This window comes from Eublepharis macularius, chromosome 9 (assembly GCF_028583425.1).
Source record: "Eublepharis macularius isolate TG4126 chromosome 9, MPM_Emac_v1.0, whole genome shotgun sequence".
NCBI lineage: Eukaryota > Metazoa > Chordata > Lepidosauria > Squamata > Eublepharidae > Eublepharis > Eublepharis macularius.
In genome coordinates, this window is record NC_072798.1 from 70,117,729 (window position 1) to 70,142,726 (window position 24,998).

The window sequence follows — 24,998 nt, forward strand, 5'->3', positions numbered from 1 at the left end:
CGGCCCGCCCCCTCCTCAAAGCCGTCGGTTCTTCTGCCTCTTCGGATGCTGCCTGTGAGGAGGAGTCAGCCTCAAGCTCCAGCGGCGCCGGTGGCAGCCGCAGCTGCTGGTACCGCTCCTGGTAACGGCGGGCAGGCTTGGAGACGGAGCCCTGAGGGCGAGCCAGCCAGCCAGCCAACGACGGGCGCGCCTCGGTTCCTTTCCCGCGGGAGCAATTGCTGCTCTCGCCCTCCATTGTCCGCACCAGCTTCCAACAGGTTCGGGCTGAGGAGCTGCCGGCTTCTCCCCGCGTTGCCTTTTCTCTTGGCGCCATTCCGGCCGCTTTTCTGGAACAGCTCGTTCGCTTCAGGCTGCTGCTTGCCGAGCCCTTCGGGAGGATGCTGCGGTCTTTGGCGGGTCCCACTCGTCCGGTCGCCTGCTGGAGCTCAGTTTTCTGTTGAAGCGAGGAGGACCCGCCGGGCGCCTTCCGAGATCGACCCCCCCCCCACACACAACCCTTTTTTGAATCGCCGTTTATATTCCAAAAGAGGATTATGGACTGATCGCCCGTCTCTTCCTGCGCTATGGAGCCCCGGGTCTGCTTAAGCGCCTTGTGCTTGCTCTTCTGTCTGGCTTCAGGTAAGTGAGTGGTCGCCAAGAAAGACGAAAAAAATTGCAAACCGAAAATCTCGAAAGAAAAGCCTCTACGACCGTTCCTTATTTCTAAGGGCAGCTCTGGGGAAAGAGAGCCGGCGCCTCTCTCCTGAAGAGCATTTTCCAGGTGGAAAATCGAGTGAGGGGAGGGGGAAAACAAGAACAGCCGAACTTTACGAATGGATTGTGCCAAAGTAGGTCATGGAAATAGGACTGGCTGGTGCAGCTGATCGGAAGAGCAACCTGCGCCGTTCCCTTGAAGAATGGGGAGGGGGGAAATTTGGTGGGTGGAAAAGGAGAAAGTACAGGTTGGCGTCCTGAGGAGTAATTCCTCTGTTCTGCTCAAGTTCTAGGCTTTGGCGTGGACCCTTCCTTGCAGATCGATGTGCTGACCGAGTTGCAGCTGGAGCTCTCAGTGGCTGGAGTGCTGCAAGTGCAAGGATCGCACAACGGGAGCAAAGCTTTCTTCTTCCAAGGTACAGGACGCCTCTCCTTGCTTGCTCACTGGGGAGGGTCAGCCGAGTCCACCTGAATAATTCGTGAACTAGCTGGCAAATGCGTTTGGCTGAACTTTTTGCATGGACGTGCTGGCAGACGCTATTCCTCTGGGCTCATGATGCGAGATGGTTCATTTGCTCAGCAAGCCTTCTCCCAGCTCTCTTAGGCCTCCGGGTCCTTCTTTCTTCCTCCCCCTTTGCCTTTCTAGCCATTCTTTTGATTGATAGGCCCTTAATTAATGGTCAGCAGGAAAGCTGATGGCAGATGGCTTATTTTGCCAGGCGTGGGGAGTCCTGAATAATCAACAGACTCGTTGAACTGGCTAAAATTGGTTTTTATTTTTGGGTGATTGTACCAGGTTAAACTGTGAAACTAAGAGCCCATAATAGTAGGAAAGGTGGTTAAACTGAGACATTACAAAAAATGTCTTCTGGAATTATATAGAAATTGTTGTCAAAAGATTTATGTGTGCTTTATCCTTATTAGAAGCTCATTTTTTAAAAAAAGAAAGTGGCATTGATGTACGGACAAACTTAATCTGTTAATTAAGAGAGATGTTTCATATTAATTTTGTGTATAAGTACTTCTAGTCTTGCTTAGTAAGAAGAAAAGTAATACAAGCTTTAGAAAAAGATCATTTTTATAAAGAAAATATCTTTCACTGAGTGGTTTCATTCATACAAGTAGTTATTTTTAAAATGAGATTTTAAACCACATTTTAGAGCTGAATTTTTTAAAAAAAACCATTGTTCATGTATTTGAAATGTCTTGCAGGTATCTATATTGAGTGCCCATCGACATTTTAAAGTCGAAAACTATTGCTTTATGTATGCATGTTAAATGTCATAGATGGGGAAGAGAGTTCACATGGTGGCTTGAGCACTATTCTGTTCTGCATTTATAAAATACAAAGGATTGTTTTGTGGCCTTGCTTGTTTCATTAAGAATTTAAGTTATCTTTGGATTGATATTTTTTTTGCTTTAGATGGTGAAAGTGGCCTTTTAAAATCAACTGTAATGTAAAGTAAAATCTAAGAAAAGATGTTGGTTTTTTAACTTCTGAATCAGAAGAATGTATCAAACACTGCCTATACTTAGTTACTGGAGAGTTGAGTTAAAGGTGTTATTCTCTGGTAGGACCAGAGTGTGTCGCTGTGACCATTCATTCTCTCTCTCTCTCTCTCTGTCTCTGTCTCTCTCTCTCTCTCTCTGAGGATACACTTTTAACTCGGGAAATTGACACATGCTGTTTTTAAACAGAAAAGGCCTTGTTACTACCACTGGATGTAAACATCTAAATGAATGGGCATCTTATTGAATGGAAATCTAAAACTGATGTGATTATAAATGTGAAAGAATTTCAGTTTCGGGGATGGTAATATGAACAATTCAGAATTTTGGAAATTGGATTTCAGCAGTTGTGTGCGTGTGTTTAAAGTATGACAATCTGATAAACTGAACATCCTGGAGATTTTATTTTGCATCCTACTTTTCAAAGAGGAGAGGGAAACACACATTTTTTTCCTTTATTTTTATTCCAATAATTCTGTAATGTAGGTAAGACTGAGAGCATGTGACCCTAAGGTCACCCAGTGTGCCTTTATGGCACTCTAACTGCTACACCATATTGATTTGTATCCAGCAAGAGTGATTCCTGTTTTCTCCACTGTGGAGAAGGTAATGCTTGATACAGAGGCAGAGCAATGGCCAGAAGAGTAAACAAGCATTGAAAATTGCCTACTATTGGGGGATCTTGCCCCATTTTGTCCCATAGAAAAAGGGACAGGTCTAGTATAAAAATCTGGAGTAGGAGCAATGTTGTAAAGGGTTTTTTTTGCATTCAAATTTGTTATGAGACATTATTGAAAGAAGTGACACCTTGGAAAAATTAAATACAAACAGAAATGGTGCTCTATCTGGCAAATTACAACCCAGTAATATTGATGCCATCTACTGTACATCTTCCTTAGCCCTTCAGTCCTTATATCCTTGAAGGTACGATTAAAGACTGAATCGAAGAGCTTCCTTTACACACTCCTGCATCTTTCATACCCAAATGTAGGAGAGACTACCCTAGGATTTGATTCTACAGAATACCTCGAATATTGGAAACATATGGGCAGAACCATTTTTGTGGGCATTTGCTACCTGAATGGCTCCCCATTGGAAGGAGGAAGAGGAGGATAACTGCACTTATATACTACTCTTCTAGACAGATTAGTGCCTCACCCAGAGCAGTGAACAAGTTAGTGTTATTATTATCCCCACAATATAGCTGGGGCTGTGAGGAGTGGCTTACCCAAGGCCACCTACTGAGCTCATGGCAGTAGTGGGATGGACTGGGGGAAAAAATTGACTGCAACAGTCACACCAATCATCTTCAGTATAGGATTGCACATGAGTAAGCAATTGCTATTTTGCTACTGCGTGAGGAGGAAGAAGAGAGAAGATGGGCATAAGGTGTAACTAAGATAATATGTAGTTGAGAGTAGGTATCCACAGAGAAGTTACATAAACATCTACTTCAATACTGTCCTGTGAGTGTTTGTAAAAAACATGGTTTCAGGTTCTTTGAGAAACAGTATTAAGGAATCCAAAAACATTAGTAAGACTAATTTGGAGCACATGACCTGTAGTCCTAATGAACCTATCATGATCCTTACAGTCTGGGTCTCAGGCGGAGGCCTTTCATGTCACCTTCTACCTGATCATTTTTACTGGAGATGTCTGAGATTGAATATGAGGCCTTCTGCATGCAAAGTAGATGTTCTACCACCGAGCTACATCCCCAAATATCTAAGATATTTAAATTTTGTATTATGAATGTTACAAAAGCACAGAAAATAATCCTTGAATCTGGTATGTACTTTTAAAACTTTTCTTGGTGTCAAACTACAGGAAACACATCAGCAAAACAGTGGCATAAGAAACCTAGAAAAGTGGTTTAGAACATTTACAGTGCAATCCTAAGCAGAGTTACTCCCATCTAAGCCCATTGATTTGAATGGACTTAAACCGTAGTAATCAGTTTAGAATTGCATTGTTAATCTGTTTATAAAAGATATTTAATTGGAGTGATTTATCAAGAGCAGAGGGCCTCTCTGACTTGGTGAATTTTGCAGTGTTACATTCCACTGTTTTTTATTAAACTAAACAAAATAGTAAAGCAAATAAAACTGAAGTTTAAGTAATAAGCAATGTGAATATCCATTTTGGGTGGGTATCTGTTGTGTAATGTTGAGAGATGGTAAAAAGTCAGAAGGTTCAAATATAGATCAGTAATTGCAAAAATCTGTAGTTAATTTCTAGAATGACTTTAATTATACTTGACAGATTGAGGGGAATGAGCTGTATTTCTGATACAGTGGTGATGAATGTTGAAGAAAAGAGACACCTTGGGCATTGGATGCTAGAATATGGGAATTATTCTAAAAACAGGGATTTTGTTGTTGTTGTTTACAGTTGTTTAGCATTTATGTATATAAACTATTCTTAATTATTTCAGAAAGAAAAAAAATTAAAGCCCAGTCAGACTCAAAGTATATGGTAGGCTGTGATAAAGTACAAAGATGGTACAGAACACCAAAGATCATATTTAAGCTGTCAGTATGATGCATGATGGAACTTGAGAGCTATCGACTTTCCAAATGGTTCTTCCTGGCACAAACTGCTGCCAGAAAATAAAACTTAAATAGGCCAATTTGTACAGCACTAAATCTACAGTATGTAGCTGTTTTAGGCATGTTACCATTACTGTGGTAAAGTTTGCATACTGATTTGTCCCTTCATTTTTTAAAAAACAACTTGTGTTCATAAATCTGTTTTCCTGCTATGCTAGATAAATGGCCATAAAAGGTACTTTGAAAGAAGCTTTAACTTGTAGAAGATAGTTGCAGAATGGGCAAAGTTGAAATACTCTTCATCCTTTATGTTAAACTCCGTTATGCTGCTACTCGTAGATACCATGCATACCAGAAGAAGATAAAAAAGTAAATATAAACACTTTAATGAGAGGAAGAAAGAAATCATCTTAAACACCTCCACATCTGTAGGAAGCAGTATTGAAAGCTATCAAATGTTCTTAGTATATTTACTAAGTATATGACAGTGTTATGCCAAGTGATTTGGCTATTCCACACAACCCCTAGAATTTTCAATTCTTTTCTAGGCGCTGATACAAATAGAAATAATTGAGAACACCTAAGATGTAAACAAATTATATTAAGTGTGCTTATCAAAGTAAAATAATGTAACACATCTCTGGAAATCCTTGGACTGGCTCTAAAGATGCCTTCCTCTGTATGGAAAGTCATACTGGATCCAGTTTGTAGTAAGTAGTTAACTGTGCAATCCTAAGCAGAGTTTACAACTTAATTCACTGATAGTACATGTGAGGGTTTTCTCTATCTTAAGATTCCTTTAATAAGTAACTTCAGTCCAATAGAACCAAATCAGTTCATTTGTTATGTTGCATCAACATTGATTCAGTCTAAATACCAAGCTATGGTTTGGTGCTACATGAATTATTCCCTATTTTTCTACATTTCTTCTTCGCCTCGCATGCTTTTAATCAGTTAATGACTTATACTTCATTACAATTACAATACATAGTTTGCAATTGCCAACAAGCTAAGATTTGTAGTTTGCAGTCTTCATTATGAAGAGCACAAACCATAGTTTGGTAGCTAAGGTGTAATGCCATACTATGGTTGTTATTAAAATGGAAGCCATTGATTCGAATTGCAAGAGCCTTGCATGCCAAGGGTCCATTCATATAGCACCAAACTTTGCAATTTGTAATTACATCTGCTGTTGGTTGGTTCTATGTGCCATTTAAAATCTTTATGAGCCATGCTTGATGGTTATCACTATTTTTATAGACGTTATCATGGACATCAGAAGGAGTTACAGACAAGGCAAAGCTGTCAGTGAGGTCATCTAGGCCCTTAGTGATTTTAATATCATTATCATAAACATTGGACTTTGTATAATTGGCAGTCAATGACTGGAATGTGGCCTACAAGCATCCTTAAAACCTTAATATGCAGTCTATTTTTAGATATGTACATTTTTCAGCCTTGAGAATTAGAAACTTAAAATGAACAAAAGATGAGGCATACTTTGAAAGGAGCCTTGAATTATAACCTGCACTATTTTTCATGAATTTCTTTTCCTCTAGTGATTGTACTGTAGTTGCTTATGTTGAATAATTATCAGTAGATCCAGAGGAGTTAGCCGTGTTAGTCTGTAGTAGCAAAATAGAAAAGAGTCCAGTAGCACCTTTAAGACTCACCAACTTCACTGTAGCATAAGCTTTTGAGAATCACAGTTCTGACGAAGAGAGCTGTGATTCTCGAAAGCTTATGCTACAGTAAAGTTGGTGAGTCTTAAAGGTGCTACTGGACCCTTTTCTATAATTAGCAGTGTAATCCTAAATAGAATTACTCCAGCCTAAACCCATAGAAATTTTAGGATTAGGATTACACCGTATGTTTTAGCAAAGTATGACGAAGTGGGTCTTGTGTCATGTCTTTATTCTGGCTGGAGCGGGTAGAGTGCATAAGTGACAACTAACGCCCAGACTGCACTATATTGGCTGCAAGCATAACAGTATGTTAGGAAGATACTCTTGGCTAGACCAGTTTCCTATATTTAAGAAAAAAGGCCACTGTTGCTGAAGCGCATTGTTTGCCTGTTATGAAGATGACACTACTGCCAATTTAATATAATGTGCAGAATAAATTGCTAACTAGGTAGTTAAGCTTCAGTAGGGAGAAAAAGTCATATAGAAACACAAGATGAGGAGAAGTGCAAGATCTCTTACGTGTTCAGAATAAGCTTACTGTTGAAAGAGACTGGGATGTTACTTGAATTTATGAGGAAAGGGTTTCAGGGAGTCAGATAAATGGGAGGGCGTGAAGGGCACAAACATCTCTGCAGGTAACTAATCAGTCACAAACAAGGACAGATGGTAGCTCATGAAATATACTGAGTTCAAAATATAATAGGACAATGGATGCAAATGATGCAAAATTTCATCTGTTTTATATACAGTACAAATGGTCCTGATACTGTTAATGATGACTAATAGGGAATTGCAACCCCAGCCAGAATGAACAGACAGACACAGGCTTGGAACTAAAGGGCCATTTATTAACATGACCATAAACATAAACCACGGCAAGGGCTAACTAAGCGGTACAGGTCAAGCCACGGGATCACCCCTGGACCTCTGCCTTGACCTGTCTGGGCGAGCCCCACAGCCCCGGGTGCAGGCCATCCCAGGAATGGCTGCAACCTGGCCAGCCAGGCAAATGGATCCCCCCATCAAGCACCTAACGCCCCAGCCATACAGTATGAGGGAAGGCCTTGACCCTGGGGATCCCGCATTGTTGGCAGACCCTGTTCGCCACCCATGGGGAAGCGCCTCTGGATGCTCAGCGACCCGTGCCCTGTTCCCAAAATTCTTCTGCCAGAAACCTAACCAAGACAGCACCACCCAGGCCAATACCTCAAACCTCTGCCAGCAGTGCAAGGTAGGCGAAAAAAACCCCTTCCCAACAGCCGATCAGGGAAAAGGGTAAAAAAATCCTAACCTGGCTCTGAAAACAGCAGCCGGCTAATCCTGCACTATGACAGGGTGAGGTGGGTGGGCCGAGCGTGTGAAGGCGGGGAAAGCAGAGCCGCCTGTAAAAGGCTGCTGGCTCCGCCCCTGGCCAAAGCCCTGTATGCCTGGGAAGGAAGCCTGCCTCTCCCTCTGGGCGGGGCTGCAAAGGCTGGCTCCCACCTTATGCAGCTATGCTGCAGCCGGATGAGCCAAAATCTTTCAATCTAGCTTAAAATGGCTGCTTCGGCATCTGAATTTACATTTCTGCAATGACTCTTTATATTGTACTTTCCCAGCAGCAAAGTAAAAATTACTAATAATTGTGTTAAAGAGAGAAAGCGATTGAGCACACACTTGGATAGCAATGATGACTACCTCAGAGACATAAGCAAAACTTGTCAGCATCCTCTCATAGTGATGTTGCTTCTGACAATGCCCAGTCAGTGGAGTGGATCCTACCAGTCTCATTCATTTATTCATTTCTTTTATGTCATTTATAATCCGCCTTTCTCACTGAGAAAATGCCATTTGTGTCAGCAGGAAACCTGAATAAGATCTTTTAAGATCTTTTGAAGAACGAACATAAGGTAAAGTTTGAATAGAGATACTAGGAGGGCAGGACTTGAAGTGGTTATACAGGCTAATATCATCCGCACCTCTCTAGGCATTAAAATCTCCACCCACTAACGGCTGTGCAGTAGGATATATAAAAGATAACTGGCCAATATATGATTCCTGCCCTGTCCAGAGTTTTTCTGTTTGTTCTTTTGCTTGCTGTGGGGGCAGATAGAAATTAACAATTATAAAGGAGCGATTGCAAGTGGAGAGCCACAAGCGTACAACAGCATACAACATAGAGGTTAAGTCTGTGGTTTCTAACTCATTAGCAAAGCATCTGATATCCCCTCCCTACAATGCAGCCCCCTATCTGAGTAAAAATCTTTTTTGAATAATTCGGTTTTGCATCATTTGCGGAAAACCAGGTGAGCTGGGGCTCTCCTGACCTCCTCAGGCAGGCTGTTCCACAGGGTGGGGGCCACCACAGAGAAAGCCTGTGTAATGACTCTTGCAGTGTAATGACTCTTGTAGTGACTCCTGGCACATGTCAAAGCAGGATCCTCCAGGCTGTGTCTTTTTGATGAAACATTTAAACTGTTTCTCCTCCTCTAAGTCAGGTGTACTTCATGGAATATACCTGGTAAATGGCCGCAAATCATGATTAGCTGAAGTTGCTGCATGCTCTTGTGATGCAGCACTGACAATTGTTATCTCTGGCAAACAGTCGCTCAGGTCTGTCTTTCTCTGACAGCTCTTGGGGTTGGATGCTGCATCCTTAGTGCCTTGAAGAGCAATGCCAATGTTACACTTTAATTATTATAGGGAAGGAAGAATTCATATTGCAAAAGATTAACCTTAGTCTGCATATCACATGGCACACTCCTGCACATTGGAGACCAATGATCTTGGTCGCACATAGCTACTTTTGCATGGGTTCAGTGAGACATGGTGCACAAGCAATATCCTGCAGGAAAGTGTTTGAAGCCTTCTTCCAGCTATAAGGAGCTTTCTTCTAACTAAAGTGGCTCTTCTGTTGGAGGAAGAGCCACCTAAGTTGGAGGAAGGCTCTTTGCAGGTATCCATTATTAAGTGGAACGTCCTGATGACATTTGCACCACACCATTCCTCCAGCCACAAAAAAGGCACCATCTTCGTGTCTAAATGATATCCCAGTGCAATATTACAGTTCACCATTAGGTGGCAAACAGCTTGTTTCTGCAGGATCAAACTCTCTTGCAGTCCAAGCAAAAACAACAACCCTTTGGCCAGGGAAACATGGAGAACACAGAGAGATAAGAAGAAAGCAGTTAGGAAGTAATAAAGTAATGTGGGAAGGAATGCATTAAGGATAGTCTCTCTTCCCCACATACACACAGCAAGGAGAAGGCTCAAGTTCCACTGTATAAGGGAGAAAGCATTTTGCATAAGTGGTTCCTTTCATTTGCAAGCAACAGTGGAAGCCACAACAGGAAACAATAATGTTTAATTAGAAGGCAGACTGTGAAATAAAATAAGAATGGGGTTAGTACCCTAACCTGAAGCTGTTGTAATCTTGCAATTTCAAGACAAAATCTATCTTTTAGGGATGTGTGGCTGGCCCCAGCAGCATGAATCCTACCGTTCTATTCAGCAAAGTTTGAAACCTTCCACCAACTTAACCTGAGTTGGAAGAAGGCTCCCTTGGCTTCCAGAAAGTATCATACCTTTTAAAGCCCATGTAATAGTGAACTGAGTAGAGCTCCTCAGTCCCTTATTTTTTTGGAGGCTGTGAAGGAGCTGTTGGGGTTCTTGGGTGACTCAGCACTGAGGAGGATGGAGGATGGGTTGGGAGGCGGGCTGTTGACATTTTCTCTGCCTGAACTGTCCTCATGGTAGCCACCCAACTTCTCGTTATCGTTCTGGCAATGATCAACAGCTGCTCTTTCTTGCAGCCCATGTCTGGCTTCTGCTGAGGTGGAGGCAGCAGCTGTGACTGGGGAGGCGGAGTTGGCTGATGGTGGTGGCGGGGCAGAGAGGTCGGGCAGGGGATCCATGATGGGCAACACCAGGATGTTCTCGCCATCGTTGTCTCTGCTGCTGGTGTGGCTGGCTGGTTGTGGAGCAGAGTTGCGGAGACCTTTACTGTCCATCTGCTCTTCCATAGTTAACTACCAGCCCTGGAGATCACTGCCTCAGCTCTCCTCCCACATTGCAAGGTTTTAAAATGTTTTTAAAAACAACTCTGCAGTGTTTTTTTTAAAAAAGCAAACTGGAGAAAAACTGGATTAGAGATTCCTAGCTGCTGTTTTAATTTACCACTCCTCTTGAAATGACTGGCACCCACAATGCATAATAAATGATGACTTTTATCAGCCCTCAGTACAAGGGCTGATAATGATAATTAAACATAAAGGTGGGAAAGGGTGTGGTTACACATTACTGTCCAACCAATTATGATTGGACAGGCAGGGGGATTAAGAGGAGGGCAAAAGGACCTGGGCTTCCCCTGAAGAAAACATTCTGCACTTCAATAAAGCCATCATTTTACTTCACTATATAAAAAAAATTGAGTATATGTGAAAGAGGAAAACCCAGAGAAAAATGATTCTGCACCAGATGCAGACTTTCGTCATGCAGAACACCAAAAAAAATCTAGAAAATTATTTGGAGACTGAACCAAGGCATTTTGACCTTACGTGCAGAACTCGGAGGAGACATCAAAGCACTGTGGGGCCCAAACTGGCAAAAAAGCCCTGTGCGGAAAAGACCAGAGTCTGTTGAGAAACAGGGTTCAGGAGAAGTAATCCTTAAGCAGAGAAAGTGGTATAATATTCTGCTTCAGTTACCAGTCCTTCTCAGTGCCATTCGTTTAAGTCATTTTGCTATGTTGTTTTACTATGTCTGCTCAGTATTCTTCTGCTTTGTTGACTGTAGCTGTTGATTGTTACTGCAGCAGATATGTTATCCGCGGTTCATCTAATCAAGTTTAGCCAGGAGAATTGTGTGCTATTAAAAATCTTCCCACTTACCCTGGCACGTGACCAGAGCATGGGGAAAGAATTATTTATTTATTTAATTCAATTTATATTCCACCCTCCCTGCATCAGCAGGCTCAGCGCGGATTACAAAATGAAGATGGGATGATGAATATCAAATTTCCATCCTGAATAGCACTGAGATAAACAAAAGCCGGTGAATGGGATGCCCATTTTGATCAAGAGATTGTAGACATATGTAGGCTCTTGTTCATAAATTATATAAAACACACACTTTGGAGTGTGTGGAAGCATCAGATCTGATCCTATTCCACCCTATTCCTGTTCACTCTCCCTTGGTTTGTGGAAATGATTGGGGTGGAGTATAATAGAGGTCATCATCAGATTTCTACGCTCTCCCTTTCATGGTGTGTGCTTACTTGAATGTTGGATTTCATAGGAAACAATCTTATATTTTGCATATTTCATACCTACCCTATATATGTAGGGTAAGAGAGGAACAGTGGTTACTGCTTGGTGTTCATGTCTGGAGTTCTGGGATAGGGTACCTGCAGGGCTTTTTTTCAGGGGGAACGTGGGGGAACGGAGTTCCAGAACCTCTTGAAAACGGTCACATGGCTGGTGGCCCCGCCCCCTGATCTCCAGACAGAGGGGAGTTTAGATTGCCCTCCGTGCTGCTGAGCAGCGCGGAGGGCAATCTAAACTCCCCTCTGTCTGGAGATCAGGGGGTGGGGCCACCAGCCATGTGACCATTTTCTCCGAGGGCAACCCACTGAGTTCCACCACCTCTTTTCCCAGAAAAAAAGCCCTGGGTACCTGTAATATATATGTGAGTCATATTTTGAGTTCCATGCTTATCGGACATAAGCATGCACTTACCTTGGATTGGATCCAGCCAGATTTTCTGCAGGTGAGAAAGTGAGGAGAGGGCCCTTTGACTACCAAAAAAGCTATGCTGGGAATCAGTGAACCTGCATTGATGAAGAGTATATGCAATAGACTCCGAAGTAAAGAAGAATAGGTGAGTTTGAGTGAAAAATCTGAATGTATCTAATCCCTTCAAAGAATGTCTTTATAGAGGCATGAAATGGACAAAATTCATTTTTAAGTTCCTGTTATTTTGAGTCTTGGTCTAAGTTTTTTTTGAAGGGTGTTAAAGCATTAAACCCATTCCTAAATTGTGTGTGTGTTGCAGCTACATTTTTGCCTGTATTATTAACAGTATATTCCTCCTGTGCAGAGAATGTAAAAATGGTTTTTAAGCTAAGTGCTAATCCATTTTACTTACAAGCCAGATATCCTTTTTCTGGTGGAAATGCTTTCGCCATGACTCGTCACAGGAATCTTGTGGTCTCCTGCCTCTTAGACAGATAGCAAATTGAACTCATAATATATTTAAAACTCCTAGATGAAATTAAGATATTATATTTAGCTATTGTGAGAAATTCTTTAATGTGGTTGTTCATCAGTTCCCAATGGCTTGTCATGTTTCAACATCCTTCGTTAGAAATTCATCATAGCGTCTGAGTCTGTCATCATCAAACCTAAAGGGAAAGTTTGGAAGAGGGAACTGCAAGTCTCTCAGCAACCAGTGTTTGTTTGAGGCTGAAAATTCACTTTGACAGTATTCTATGTATTCTGTTCATTTTCATAATTCTAATGTCTTGTGAACATCAGGAATTGTCCCTGGGACCTGTGGTGTTCAACATTTTTATAAATGAATTGAATGAAGGAATAGAGGGAATGCTTATTAAATTTGCAGATGATACTATTACATTGGGGGTGGGAAGCAAATACAGTAGAAGACAGAGTCAGGATACAGGATGATCTTGACAGGCTGGAAAACTGGGCTAAACCCAATAAAATGAATTTCAACGGAGATAAATGTAAAGTTCTGCATTTAGTTTTACCTGTTTTACTTTAAAATTTATTGTGGTTTATATTGTTGTCTAATATCTTAGGTTCAAAACAAAGTTTTGTTTCCTTTCCTTTTCTAAAAAACTAAATATAACTTTGTAAAGGAACCATATTGGTGTGAGTTACTCAGTGTGCAAAAGGGGAAGGGTGAATATGCAAAAGAAATATTTTGCCATGTCAAACTATGTTTTCAACCTCTAGATGTTTTAATACTGCGAAGCATAATGGCCACTGACACCACAAACAAAAAAAATTACGGGACATTTTTAAACACTTGGTATATAAGTATTTGGTTTGGGGTAGAAATATGCCTCAAAGGCAATATGTGTACTTTTAAAAAAATTTTAAAGGTGGTTTGAGGAGCAGAACATACCTCACTAGCTAATGAGATAAGGCCCTGACCTGGATGACCTAGGGTAGCCTGATTTTGTCAGATTTCAGAAGCTAAGCAGGGTCGATCTTGATTAGTACTTGGATGGGAGACTACCAAGGGAAATCTAGGGTTGTTACACAGAGGCAGGCAATAGCAAACTACCTCTGAACATAGAATCATAGAGTTGGAAGAGGCCATACAAACCATCTAGTCCAACCCCTGCCCAGTGCAGGATCAGCCTAAACCATCCCTGACAAATATTCATCCAGCCTCTTCTTGAAAACTGTCGGTAAAGGGGAGCTCACCACCTCCCTAGGCAGCTGATTCCACTTTTGAACTACTCTGACCATGAAAAAGTTCTTCCTAATATCCAGCCGGTACCTTTGTGCTTGTAATTTAAGCCCATTGTTTCGGGTCCTACCCTCTGCTGCCAATTGGCCATCTCTTGTCTTGAAAACCCTATGGGTCTCCCAGTGTTGATGAGATGATTATACCTGTTCTTGTTCTGATGCCAAGGGAGACTAGCATGGGCAGCCAGCAAGGATGTACCCCTGAGTACAACTTGACGTACTTAAGAGCCCCATCTAATTCCTCTTTCATCTTGCGGGAAAAGGAAGTGTGAGGTATTTTCCTCTTCAAAACTGAGAGCAGAACCACAAGTGACAAAAGGCACAGATTGGACACTTGCCAGCTTCCCTCAAGTTTTGATGGGAAATGTAGGCAGCTTGGCGGAATGTTGGACAAGTGACAGTTGAAAAGTCCACTGGACAGCAGTCAGAGAGCGAAGCTGTGAGACCAGGATGCCTACATTTCCCATCAAAACTTGAGGGAAGCTGACAAGTGTCCAATCTGTGCCTTTTGTCACTTGTGGTTCTGCTCTGACTGTGGCCTCTGTTGGCTTTAGCATACCTTCAGTACCATGGACAGCTACCACTTCATGCATTGTGCTGCATTCAGGCTGTCTCATCATTCTCCAATATTAGTCAATCTGAACTTTCTGGTCACTTTCATAATCTCCCTTCTGTTTGCCTGTTTCAACCCATCACATTGAACCTGCTACTAAAAGCAATAGTTAAAAAACCAAGTACAATAGGTAAAAAAAACAAAGTTAATCTAAAGCCTCAATTAAAGCCTTCCTAAAAGAAGGAAGGGAAAATCAAGGCAGTTTAAAGACAAATCAGAAATGACATTAAATCTTTCTTGGGTTGCACTTCTCCCTCCCTGGTAGACAATTGAACAAGATAGGAATGAGGCCTTTATAAGTTGCATTCCTGTTTTTTTCCTGGAGCACTTTCAGGTTCCCAGACCAAATAATGGGTCTTGAAAGACTTTGCAAAGTTACTGTAAATATTGCCTGGATAAACTGGATACCGCATTTCCTTAAATCTTTCCTGCCCAACTGTGATATACCCCCATATACTTAGCCATGTAGAGTGGAGTGACCTTCTTTTGATCTCCTGTCTCTGGAAGACAATCGCTATTCACTTTTTTCTCCATCCACATTTGGGTGGCTTAGAGGGAGAGAAAACTCCAGAAGGAACATTTTTTCCCCTTGATCGTCTTCGTCCTTCTGTGCAGCCCCACATTGGGACTGCGCAGGCGCAGGCCAGCCGCGGAAAAGATTTTTCTAGCTCTAAGAGATGTGAGGGGGACGTTCGGATCCACCGCGCATGCGCGCCGGTGTTCCCGCCAATTTTGAATGCATATATATCCGAACGTCCCCGGCATTCCCTCAGTTCCTTTTTCGCCGCCGTCGAAAAGGTTCTTATTGTCTAGCGTTCGTTTCCAGCGTCTCTTCGGAGTTTTGGATCGTTTCTTCTGCTGGTCGGTATTTTCCCCTTGTCATCTGTCGGGAGATACCGTTCATTATGTCGCAGACATCTTTGTTTAAAAAGTGTCATAAATGCGGCACTAAGATGACCCATTCGGACGGCCATGAGCTCTGCCTCATCTGCCTGGGCGAGGGGCATGTTGTCGAGCGCTGCTCCATTTGTATGTCCTTCACTCCGAAGGCAAGGAGTGATCGGAAGGCCAGGCTCCGTGCCTTCTTGTGGGATGCCAACCTTCTCCCCCCCAAGCCATCGGGCTCTTCGGGAGATAGGCCGCGCTCCGCCGCTCCGTCACCGGCGCCGTCTCGTAAGTCGCCAGAGCCGCTCCCCTCGGAACCGACGGGGCAACCCGTTCCGGAGGCCCGACCTGATTCCGGTTCCGGGGATCGTCCTTCGAGCCGGAAGGCCAAGAAGCGTTCCGCTCCCAAGCCGAAGTCCTCCTCCAAGCCTTCGGTTCCGGAGGCTGTTTCGGAGCCCCCGTCCAAGAAGGCCAAGGCGAAGTCGAGGGCCAAGGGCCGTGCATTGTCCCCAGCTCCGACTGTGCTGCCTGGTTCTCCGGCCGAACCAGTCCTGATACCCGACGATGTGGTGAGTCTCCACACCCCGTCGCCTCCTTGCACGCCTCCTCCGTCGGTTCCCGAGGAATTTATGCCGTTTCCGCCTTTCCCGGAACCGTTCCAATCTTTTGAGCGCTCCCTGCCGTCCGCCCCGGCGCCTTCAGAGGCCTCCGTTCCACTGCCGTCTACCTCGTCGGTTCCGATGCCTCTTCGCTGGCCTGCCCCGGTGCCTGCTCCTCTGCCCCCTTGCCAACCGGTCGCGGGGGTTGGGAACATGACCTCCTGGCAGGATTTTGTGGCGTGGTTCCAGCAGTCGCTGCCCTTCCTGCAACATCCGTCGGTTCCGATGGTCTCCGTTCCGGCTCAGCCAGTCGGGCTCCCAGCACCCGCTCCTCCACCTCCGGGCTTGCCTCTGCGACCGCCGGTTCCTGCAACTTATCCGTCGGCCCCGACCGCTCACCGGTCTTCGGTTCCGACGCAAACCTCGCCGGAGTTTTCGGATTCCGAGGATGATGAAGGTCTGGCGTCACCGTCGGAGTGCTCTTCAGACGCGGCCTCGGATCCTTCCCCGGATGACACCGTGGGTGGGCCCCGCTCATCGTCCCCGAATGACGATTACAGGCTATTCTCCGAACAAATGGTGCGGATGGCCGCCGCGCTGGAGATAGACGTCTCCTCCACGACCTCCAAGCCCAAGAGTAAGCTGCTGGAGGCGCTGTATTCCGGGTCCCCCGCGTCGGTGGCGTTTCCCCCTGTGGAGGATTTTGTTGATAACGCTCTCGCGCTCTGGCAGACGCCGGCGTCCCTGTCCGCGACGGCAAAGAAGGTGGAACGGTACTACCGTTTAAAGCAAGATGATTGCCCGTACCTCTTCAATCACCCGAAACCCTCGTCGATCGTGGCTGAGGAGGGTCAGGCTCGGTTCCGTTCCGGTTCCTCGTCGGCCCCGGCGGACCGAGAAGGCAGAAAGCTGGATGGCGTGGGCAGGAAACTCTACTCATCCGCGTCTCTGGGATTCCGTATTGCCAACTTCCAGGCCATAATGGGATCCTATAATCTATTCCTGTGGAAGAGGCTGTCCTCTTACCTCTCCGACCTCCCGGAGGATCGCCGCCACCTGGTTAAGGCCCTCCAAGCCGAGGCCGTGAAGCTGTCAAAACAGCAAATGACAGCTGGCAAGGACGCCGCCGACTCTGCAGCGCGAGCGATGGCAACTTCGGTGGTCTTGCGTCGGCACGCCTGGCTCCGGTCCACGGCCCTGCCTCCAGAGAAGAAGGCGAAGGTGGAGGACTTCCCGTTCGAGGGGCCCCAGCTCTTCTCGGAGAAGACGGATGAGTCCCTCTCCCTGATGAAGAAGAATCAGCAGACGGCCAAGTCCCTCGGGGTCGCCCCCTCAGCCCAGTCGTCGGGTCCGAGGTATCGTTATGGTCGGTTCCGATCCTACCAGACCCCTTACCAGCCTTACCAGCAGCGTCAAGGGCGCTTCTTCTCGGGCCAGTCCTACGGTCACCGATCCTACTCTGCCCAGCAGCGTCACCCTTCCAGGCGCTCCGGCCGGTCCAAGGGCAGGCAACAGCCCTCTTCGCCCAAGCCTTCAACCTCGGCGCAGAAGCCCTCGGTCTTCTGACTACGCCTGGACGCTCCCCCGTTGGCCTCCGAGGGTGCTTCCTCTGCTGCCCAGTTTCTGGACAGGCTTCGACCTTTTTTGCCCTGTTGGCAACGTGTTACTTCTGACGCTTGGGTCCTGTCCATTGTGGCCCATGGTTACAAGTTAATGTTTACGGATGCACCCCCCCTCTCTCTCCCTCCCCGTTGTTCTCCATGTTGTGATGTTGTGTTACACAATAATGTTATGGAGTTGGTTACCAAAGGTGCTGTCCGGGTGGTCAATGTCTCTACTTCCCCATGGGGATTTTATTCCAGATACTTCCTTGTGGATAAGAAGGGTGGAGGTTCCCGGCCTATCTTAGACCTTCGAGGCCTCAATGGTTATTTGAAGGCTGAGAAGTTTCGCATGCTGACCCTGGCGCGAGTCATGGAACTCCTGGAAGTGGGCGTCTGGCTGGCCATTCTAGACCTGAAGGATGCCTACTTCCACATTTCTATATTTGAGGGCCACAGGAAATACCTGCGGTTTGTGTATGGGGATTCTGTGTATGAATATACAGTGTTGCCCTTCGGGCTAGCCTCTGCACCCAGAGTGTTCACAAAGTGCATGGCCACCGTAGTGGCATACCTGCGGTCCCAGGGTTGCTTTATCTACCCGTACCTGGATGACTGGCTCCTGGTGGGACCCTCACCTGACTCTCTCCAGGCCCATATTGCCCTCACTTTGTCCGTGCTGGCTAGGCTGGGCTTGGTGGTTAATGGGGATAAGTCTATCCTGACCCCAGGCATGGCCATTAGGTTTATTGGGGTCCATTTCAATTCCCTGCTGGGTAGAGCCTACCTGCCCCCAGACCGGTTGGCCAGGCTTTCCGCTTTGGCCCGGCATTTTATGCATTGCCGGTATCAGACTGCCCTTTTGGTTCAGACTCTGTTGGGCCTTATGGCCTCCACCACAGGGGTGGTTTTCTTTGCGCGCCTGCGTATGAGGCCTCTGCAAAACTGGTTTGTCCGGAGGTACAACCCCCTCACCATGGGTCAGCACCAGAGGTTTTCCATCCCCAGGGTGGTGCTGCGCTCTCTGGCCTGGTGGACTGTCCCTGGGAACCTGTCTGAAGGTTGTCCTTTCGGCCCCTTCCTACCTGAGGTCACGGTTTATACCGATGCCTCCAACTTGGGATGGGGGGGGGCGCTGTGGACAGCTTTCGGCTCAGGGCATCTGGTCCCCATCTGAGGCATCCATGCATATCAACCTTCTTGAGCTTAGGGCGATCCGTTACTCCCTCGCTTCTTTTGCAGATGCCATTCGGAACAGGAGGGTTCAGGTCCTGTCGGACAATACCACGGCCTGCTACTACCTCAACAAGCAGGGAGGGACGGTCTCGCTCAAGCTCTGCAAGGAGGCAACGACTCTATGGAATTGGGCCATGGTCAACAACGTCCTTCCCAGAGCCGTGCACATTGCCGGGGATCTCAACACCTCGGCGGATGCGCTGAGCAGGGTGTTTTTGCCTCAGCACGAGTGGTCCCTAAACAGGGTTTACCTCGACCAGGTTTTCCGCACATGGGGCACGCCGTTGGTCGACCTCTTCGCCACTGCCCGCAACAAACAGGCCCCGCTGTTCTGCTCCCGGGCCGGCATTGGCCGCCACTCCCTAGGGGATGCCTTCCAAATACCTTGGTCCCCAGGGCTCTTTTATGCCTTCCCGCCCTTCCCGCTCCTGTACAAGGTTCTTTCCAGGGTCAGGGCCTTCCGAACCCACTGTATCCTCGTTGCCCCTCGGTGGCCTCGCCAGGATTGGTTCCCCCTTTTACTTTCCCTGTCCCAGGGGCGATGCCTCTCCCTGCCTCACGCCCCGGACCTCTTAACCAGGGACGGGGTGTGGCATCACGATGTGGCTGTACTGAATCTGACTGCCTGGCTTCTGGGCACCCGGGAGTGAGCCTCTCTTCTGGAGTGCTTGGGGTGATCTTGAATGCCCGGAAACCGTCCACCAGGTTGTCCTATCAGAGGAAGTGGTCACGTTTTTCCCGGTGGTTGGCCCTGAAGGGGGTTTCTCCCTTTAGTTGCCCGCTTCCTGTCATCCTGGACTACCTCCTGGAACTCTGCTCCCAGGGCCTTGCGTTTTCCAGTGTTAAGGTCCACATGGCTGCAATCTCTGCCTTCCATGAGCAGATTGATGGGAAGACAGTTTTTACTCACTGGCTTTCCAAGCAGTTCCTGAAGGGCCTGTTCAAGACCTTCCCTCCTAGGGCCCATCCCATTCCGCAATGGAGTCTCTCCCTGGTTCTCTCCCGGCTGATGCTCCAGCCCTTTGAGCCTCTATCTTCTTGTCCCCTACCTTTGCTCACTCAGAAGGTGGCTTTCCTGGTAGCAATCACGTCCTCTAGGCGTGTTGGGGAGCTGTCTGCCCTGCGGTGTGACCCTCCCTTCCTGCAGTTTTTCCCTGGTACTGTCATGCTCCACACTAGCATGGAGTTTCTGCCCAAGGTAGTCTCAAGGTTTCACCTACAGCAAAAGGTGTTCCTCCCTTCCTTTTTTCCAACACCTTCATCCCCAGGGGAACGAGCACTACACACATTGGATGTAAAGCGTGCTTTATTGTTTTATTTGCACCGCACCAAATGTTTCAGGAAGTCTCCTGCCCTGTTTGTGTGTTACTCTGGCCCTCGCAAGGGCTCACCTGCTTCTGCCCAGTCCATCTCTCGCTGGATTGTGTCTACGATTAAACTTTGCTATCAGCATGCTGGAGTCCAGTGTCCCTTGTTGGTTACCGCTCATTCCACTCGAGCGCAAGCTGCTTCTGCTGCCTTCCTACGAGGAGTGCCGCTCCGGGACGTCTGCCAAGCTGCGACATGGTCCACTGCAGACACTTTCATCAAGCACTATTCTGTGGATGTGCATGCACGACGTGACTCGGCTGTGGGCACAGCTGTCCTGCAGTCCTTGTTCAAGTAGACACTCACACCCGCCCCCATTGGTGAGATGCTAGTTACTCTCCCAATGTGGGGCTGCACAGAAGGACGAAGACGATAAACAGGGTTTCTCACCTGTAACTGTTGATCGTCGAGTCTCTTCTGTGCAGACACACATTCCCTCCCGCCTGCCCCGCTGTGAGTGCTTGGTTTCTTCCATTGTTTCTCCGGCGGCTCAGGTGAACTGAGGGAATGCCGGGGACGTTCGGATATATATGCATTCAAAATTGGCGGGAACACCGGCGCGCATGCGCGGTGGATCCGAACGTCCCCCTCACATCTCTTAGAGCTAGAAAAATCTTTTCCGCGGCTGGCCTGCGCCTGCGCAGTCCCAATGTGTGTCTGCACAGAAGAGACTCGACGATCAACAGTTACAGGTGAGAAACCCTGTTTTTTTTCCCACTGGAAAATGTTATATAGTTTCTGGTGAAAATGCAAATTTAAATGGTTTGCACTCTCAAGGATATTTTTCTTCCATTAGGGCTCATGCGAAGGTGCTTTCTCTGGAGGGGCATATATAAAAGAACACGTTTTGGTAGTGTGAATGTGTGTATGCAGGTCTGATTGTAAAAGAGAGAGGTAATGGGTTTATTCTATAAGCCAAGATAAAGTTCAGTGTATCTAAATGTTGCTGTTTGCAGAGTATGTCAGAATGCAGATCATGAAAGTCCAAGACTGGTCAGTAGAACCTTAAAATTAAGGTTTAAACCGCTAGTTTAAAACAAGCAAATAGGAATAACAAAGATATAATTTGGTGCTAAAAGTTCATATAGTAGACTGAGGCTAGTAATATTATGCACATGATAAATTTGCTACAACTGGGAAGCTGTAGTTGAATCTAATGGAATGATTATATAATTGAAAGGCAGGGAACTGCTGCTTTTCCTTGAGGACACAGTAGATAATATCACCAGAATTTCAACGTGAAAAATAATAGGTAGGTGCATATGTAAATAAACATTTCTACATTCCAGTGTAGAACTAACTTGTGCTTATGGCATAGAATTTTCATTTGATTGAAACAGATTGTTTCTATTCAGTCCTAATGACAACAACAGGTGTCTGAGCTGCTTCTAATATGGATGGAATAGGTAGTTGCTGTGACCCTTAGACTATATAAAAAGAAATACATACTTAAAACCCAAATTTAGATATAGTAATAAGAGTATAAAACAGTTACATGACAATCTAAATACCATAAAATTTCCTTAGCCTGTACTGTACTGTACTGCCATACAGAAGCTGGCTACTTGGTAAGTAATCTTGGCATCTCTGTCAGAGGCTGATTCCGCACACATTGGATAATGCACTTTCAATACACTTTATCAATTGTTTGAGGTGGATTTTTTGTTCTGCACACAAAAAAATCTGTTCCAAATGACCTATAAAGAGGATTGGAAGTGCATTATCCAACATGTGCAGAATCACCTAGAAAGAAGAAACTCAGGTCTAGCTTTTTCTGAGAGGCTCGGGCTTTTTCTGAACAATGGGGTAATGATCTCACTGAATGTTGCCTTATAGTATGGACATGTAAAAAGGTATGTTCCATGGTCTCTGTCTCTTTTAACTGACAGGTACCGAACCTTATGGTGAAAGGAATGTTCTTGTATTTGCCTTCAAGTACAGCAGAAGGGAGGGCAGAGCACCTCGCCAGAGAGAAGACTCTTCTAAACCCTTTTACTTCAAGAGTTGTTAAATAATTTGCCGGTTCTGCAAAGTATTTGATGTGAACCCAGGGCTTTTTTTCAGCTGGAACGCAGTGGAACGGAGTTCCAGCACCTCTTGGAAATGGTCACATGACCGGTGGCCCCGCCCCCCTGATCTCCAGACAGAGGGCAGTTGAGATTGCCCTCTGCACCACTTAGCGGCGTGGAGGGCAATCTAAACTCCTCTCTGTCTGGAGATCAGGGGGCGGGACCACCAGCCATGTGAACATGTTCGCCAAGGGTGATTTAAACTTTAAAAAACCACCCCCTTGTTCCAGCTGACCCAACGCGACATCATTGTGCGGTCCTAAGTTCCACCACCTCTTTTCCCAGAAAAAAAGCCCTGTGTTTACCCAAACCTTGGTGTTTTGTAAGCTGGAACAGTCAGTTTGGCATTCTGTATCTTCAGTTCTTTGCTTAACTAGTTTTTTTGTATGTTTCATTCCATAAGGAGCATTTGAGGGGAGAGACCGATTCTCAACAGGTGACTTTGAACAGACTTTAACCAGTTAGATTGAAAGTTGTCCCAAAATATCAGGGAGAATAGATCTTGCGGGTTAAGATGTCCCTTTAACCACATATATATGGCTAAAATATAGACCAAGGCTTCGACTTTCAAATACCCTATCTCCAATCTCACTCTTGTATTTGACTCACCTAAGAACCTATAAAGTGGTTCTTAGGAACTTAGATTGGACTTTTTCTAGTGGAACAAAGCACGAGCTGGGCGGCCCCATAAAGGAACCATATAACAGTTGGGCTAGAGTCTTGGCCTTAAATAGTTTAAGAGCTGCAGGGACAAGCCAACCCCTTTGAGATCAATGAAATTTTACAGTACTATTTGCTGATCTTTCTCCTTGGTCAGCAGCATAGTTACTATGCTGGAGCCTAGAGCCCAAGGCCTGCAGAGTTACCCCCAGATATTTAAAGTTATTAGTTTGTTCAGTGTGATGGCCATTAATTGACCAAGGCCGGGTCTTTGGTCTGTGCCCAAAAGCAACTATCTTGGTTCTCTGATAGTTGATTGTTAGACACTCATTTTCACAATATGAGGAGAGCTTCCCCAGGGCTCTCCTCAGCCTGACAGGAGTTCTAGAAAGTAAAACTGTGTCATCAGCATATAATAGGACTGCTATTGTCCTATTAGCAAGTTTGGGAGGATGGCGTGCTGGTGAATTAAGCCAACTAACTAGATTGTTTATATAAAAGATAAATAATGCCGATGCTAACCTTGCCTAAAGCCTCTAAGGGTTTAGATGGGTTTGGTGAGATGTCCCTTTCTACTACATCTGACCCTCAAAAAGGTTTGATCATATAAAGCTCGAATGAGGCCTAGAAGTCTTCTATTGATGGAGGGGTCAGGTAGTTTGTCCTAGAGTTGTGTTCTGGATACAGACTCAAATGCAGATTAGAAATCAACAAAAGCTGCATAAAGTGAAGTTGTTGAATGATCAGACATTGTCTAATGTGGATCTCCCTGACCTAAACCCTGCTTTATTCTGCCACTAAACTGTCCTCTTGCTCAAGCCAAGTGTTATAATTTTGTTCTTGTAAGGTAGAACTGGCAGAGGTTGAATGATTTTGCAGTTGGTTTCTTCATAAAGTAAGTAGATTTTGTATTATTAGGTTGTAAATACCTGTTGTTCTACTAGACCAGTGGCCTACGACTCTGACATGTAGAAATGCACATGAGAGAGTGGCTGTAGATAACGGCCTTGATTCCAAGATATTAAGTTTTCCAGCTATTGTTAGCATGGAGTATTAAGCAATTTCTGGCACTACATCCATTTCATCATTACAGTACTTTTACTAAATATATGTTGCCTAATAATGTCTGCCTTTCAATTTTCTGTGTTTTTGTCACTGTCTGCTTTTCAAGCTACACTTGGAACCTTTCATAATATTACAAAATACACACAAATAATGCACGTACTTCCAGAGTTATGTAAATAATACTGATTTGCATAACTTAGTCATAGGGTTTTGAACTGTGTTTTATTTTGTATAGAATAAAATTTTTGTGATCTGGAATAAAAAGGTCTTTGATTGTACTTTGATTTTTATAAAACACGTTATTTGGCCAATATTGCTATTAGCACAGAAAGCTAATACATTATGTTGCAGTTACCTGAATTCAAATGATTGGCAGATTAGAATGTACAAAAAAGAAACTTTTGTCATCAGGTGTTTGGATTTTAAGACTTGATTCTGGTTAGACTTCATGTGCAGGTTTGGGTAGTGTTGCAAAGCTAACAGTCCCATTGCAAGTTGTTTTAGAAGCAAATCCCATTGATTTCAGCTGGACTCGCTGCCAACTGAGTGCATCTAGTGCTGCAGATCTCATGAAACAGCTTCTAGGGAAAGTGTAACATGAGTTAAAATAGCTCTTAAAGCTTTCTATTAAATATGTCACCTTTGCTCAATGCTGTATGCCTAATGCTTTGGGTTGTGAACTGAGTATTTGGGGATAGTCATCATAACATAAAAGTGAATTCTGTCCAAAAACTTGTGACCAGTGTCATTTCATTGACAATGGCTGCTTCCACACACTTTGGATAATGCACTTTCAATGCTCTTTAGTGATCATTTGGAACTGGGTTTTTGTGTGTGAAACACAAAATCCACTTCTAAAGGATAACTAAAGTGCTTTGAAAGTGCATTATTCAACATGTGTGGAAACAGCCAATGTTAGATACCTGAAAAGGATGTGGTCTAAGAATGTAAAAAATGGTGATTTAACATAGAACAGCAATAATATTGACAG

General features: G+C 45.0%; 1 protein-coding gene across 1 annotated transcript in view; it reads left to right on the top strand.

Annotated features, from left to right (window-relative positions):
- Positions 1-563: 563 nt before the first annotated feature.
- Positions 564-24,998, top strand: part of NELL2 (neural EGFL like 2) — a 202,482-nt gene continuing 178,047 nt past the window's right edge. The window contains exons 1-2 of the mRNA XM_054989185.1: positions 564-618; positions 981-1,109. Of these exons, the coding sequence (XP_054845160.1) occupies positions 564-618; positions 981-1,109 (184 nt within the window). The remainder of the gene's footprint in view (positions 619-980; positions 1,110-24,998) is intronic.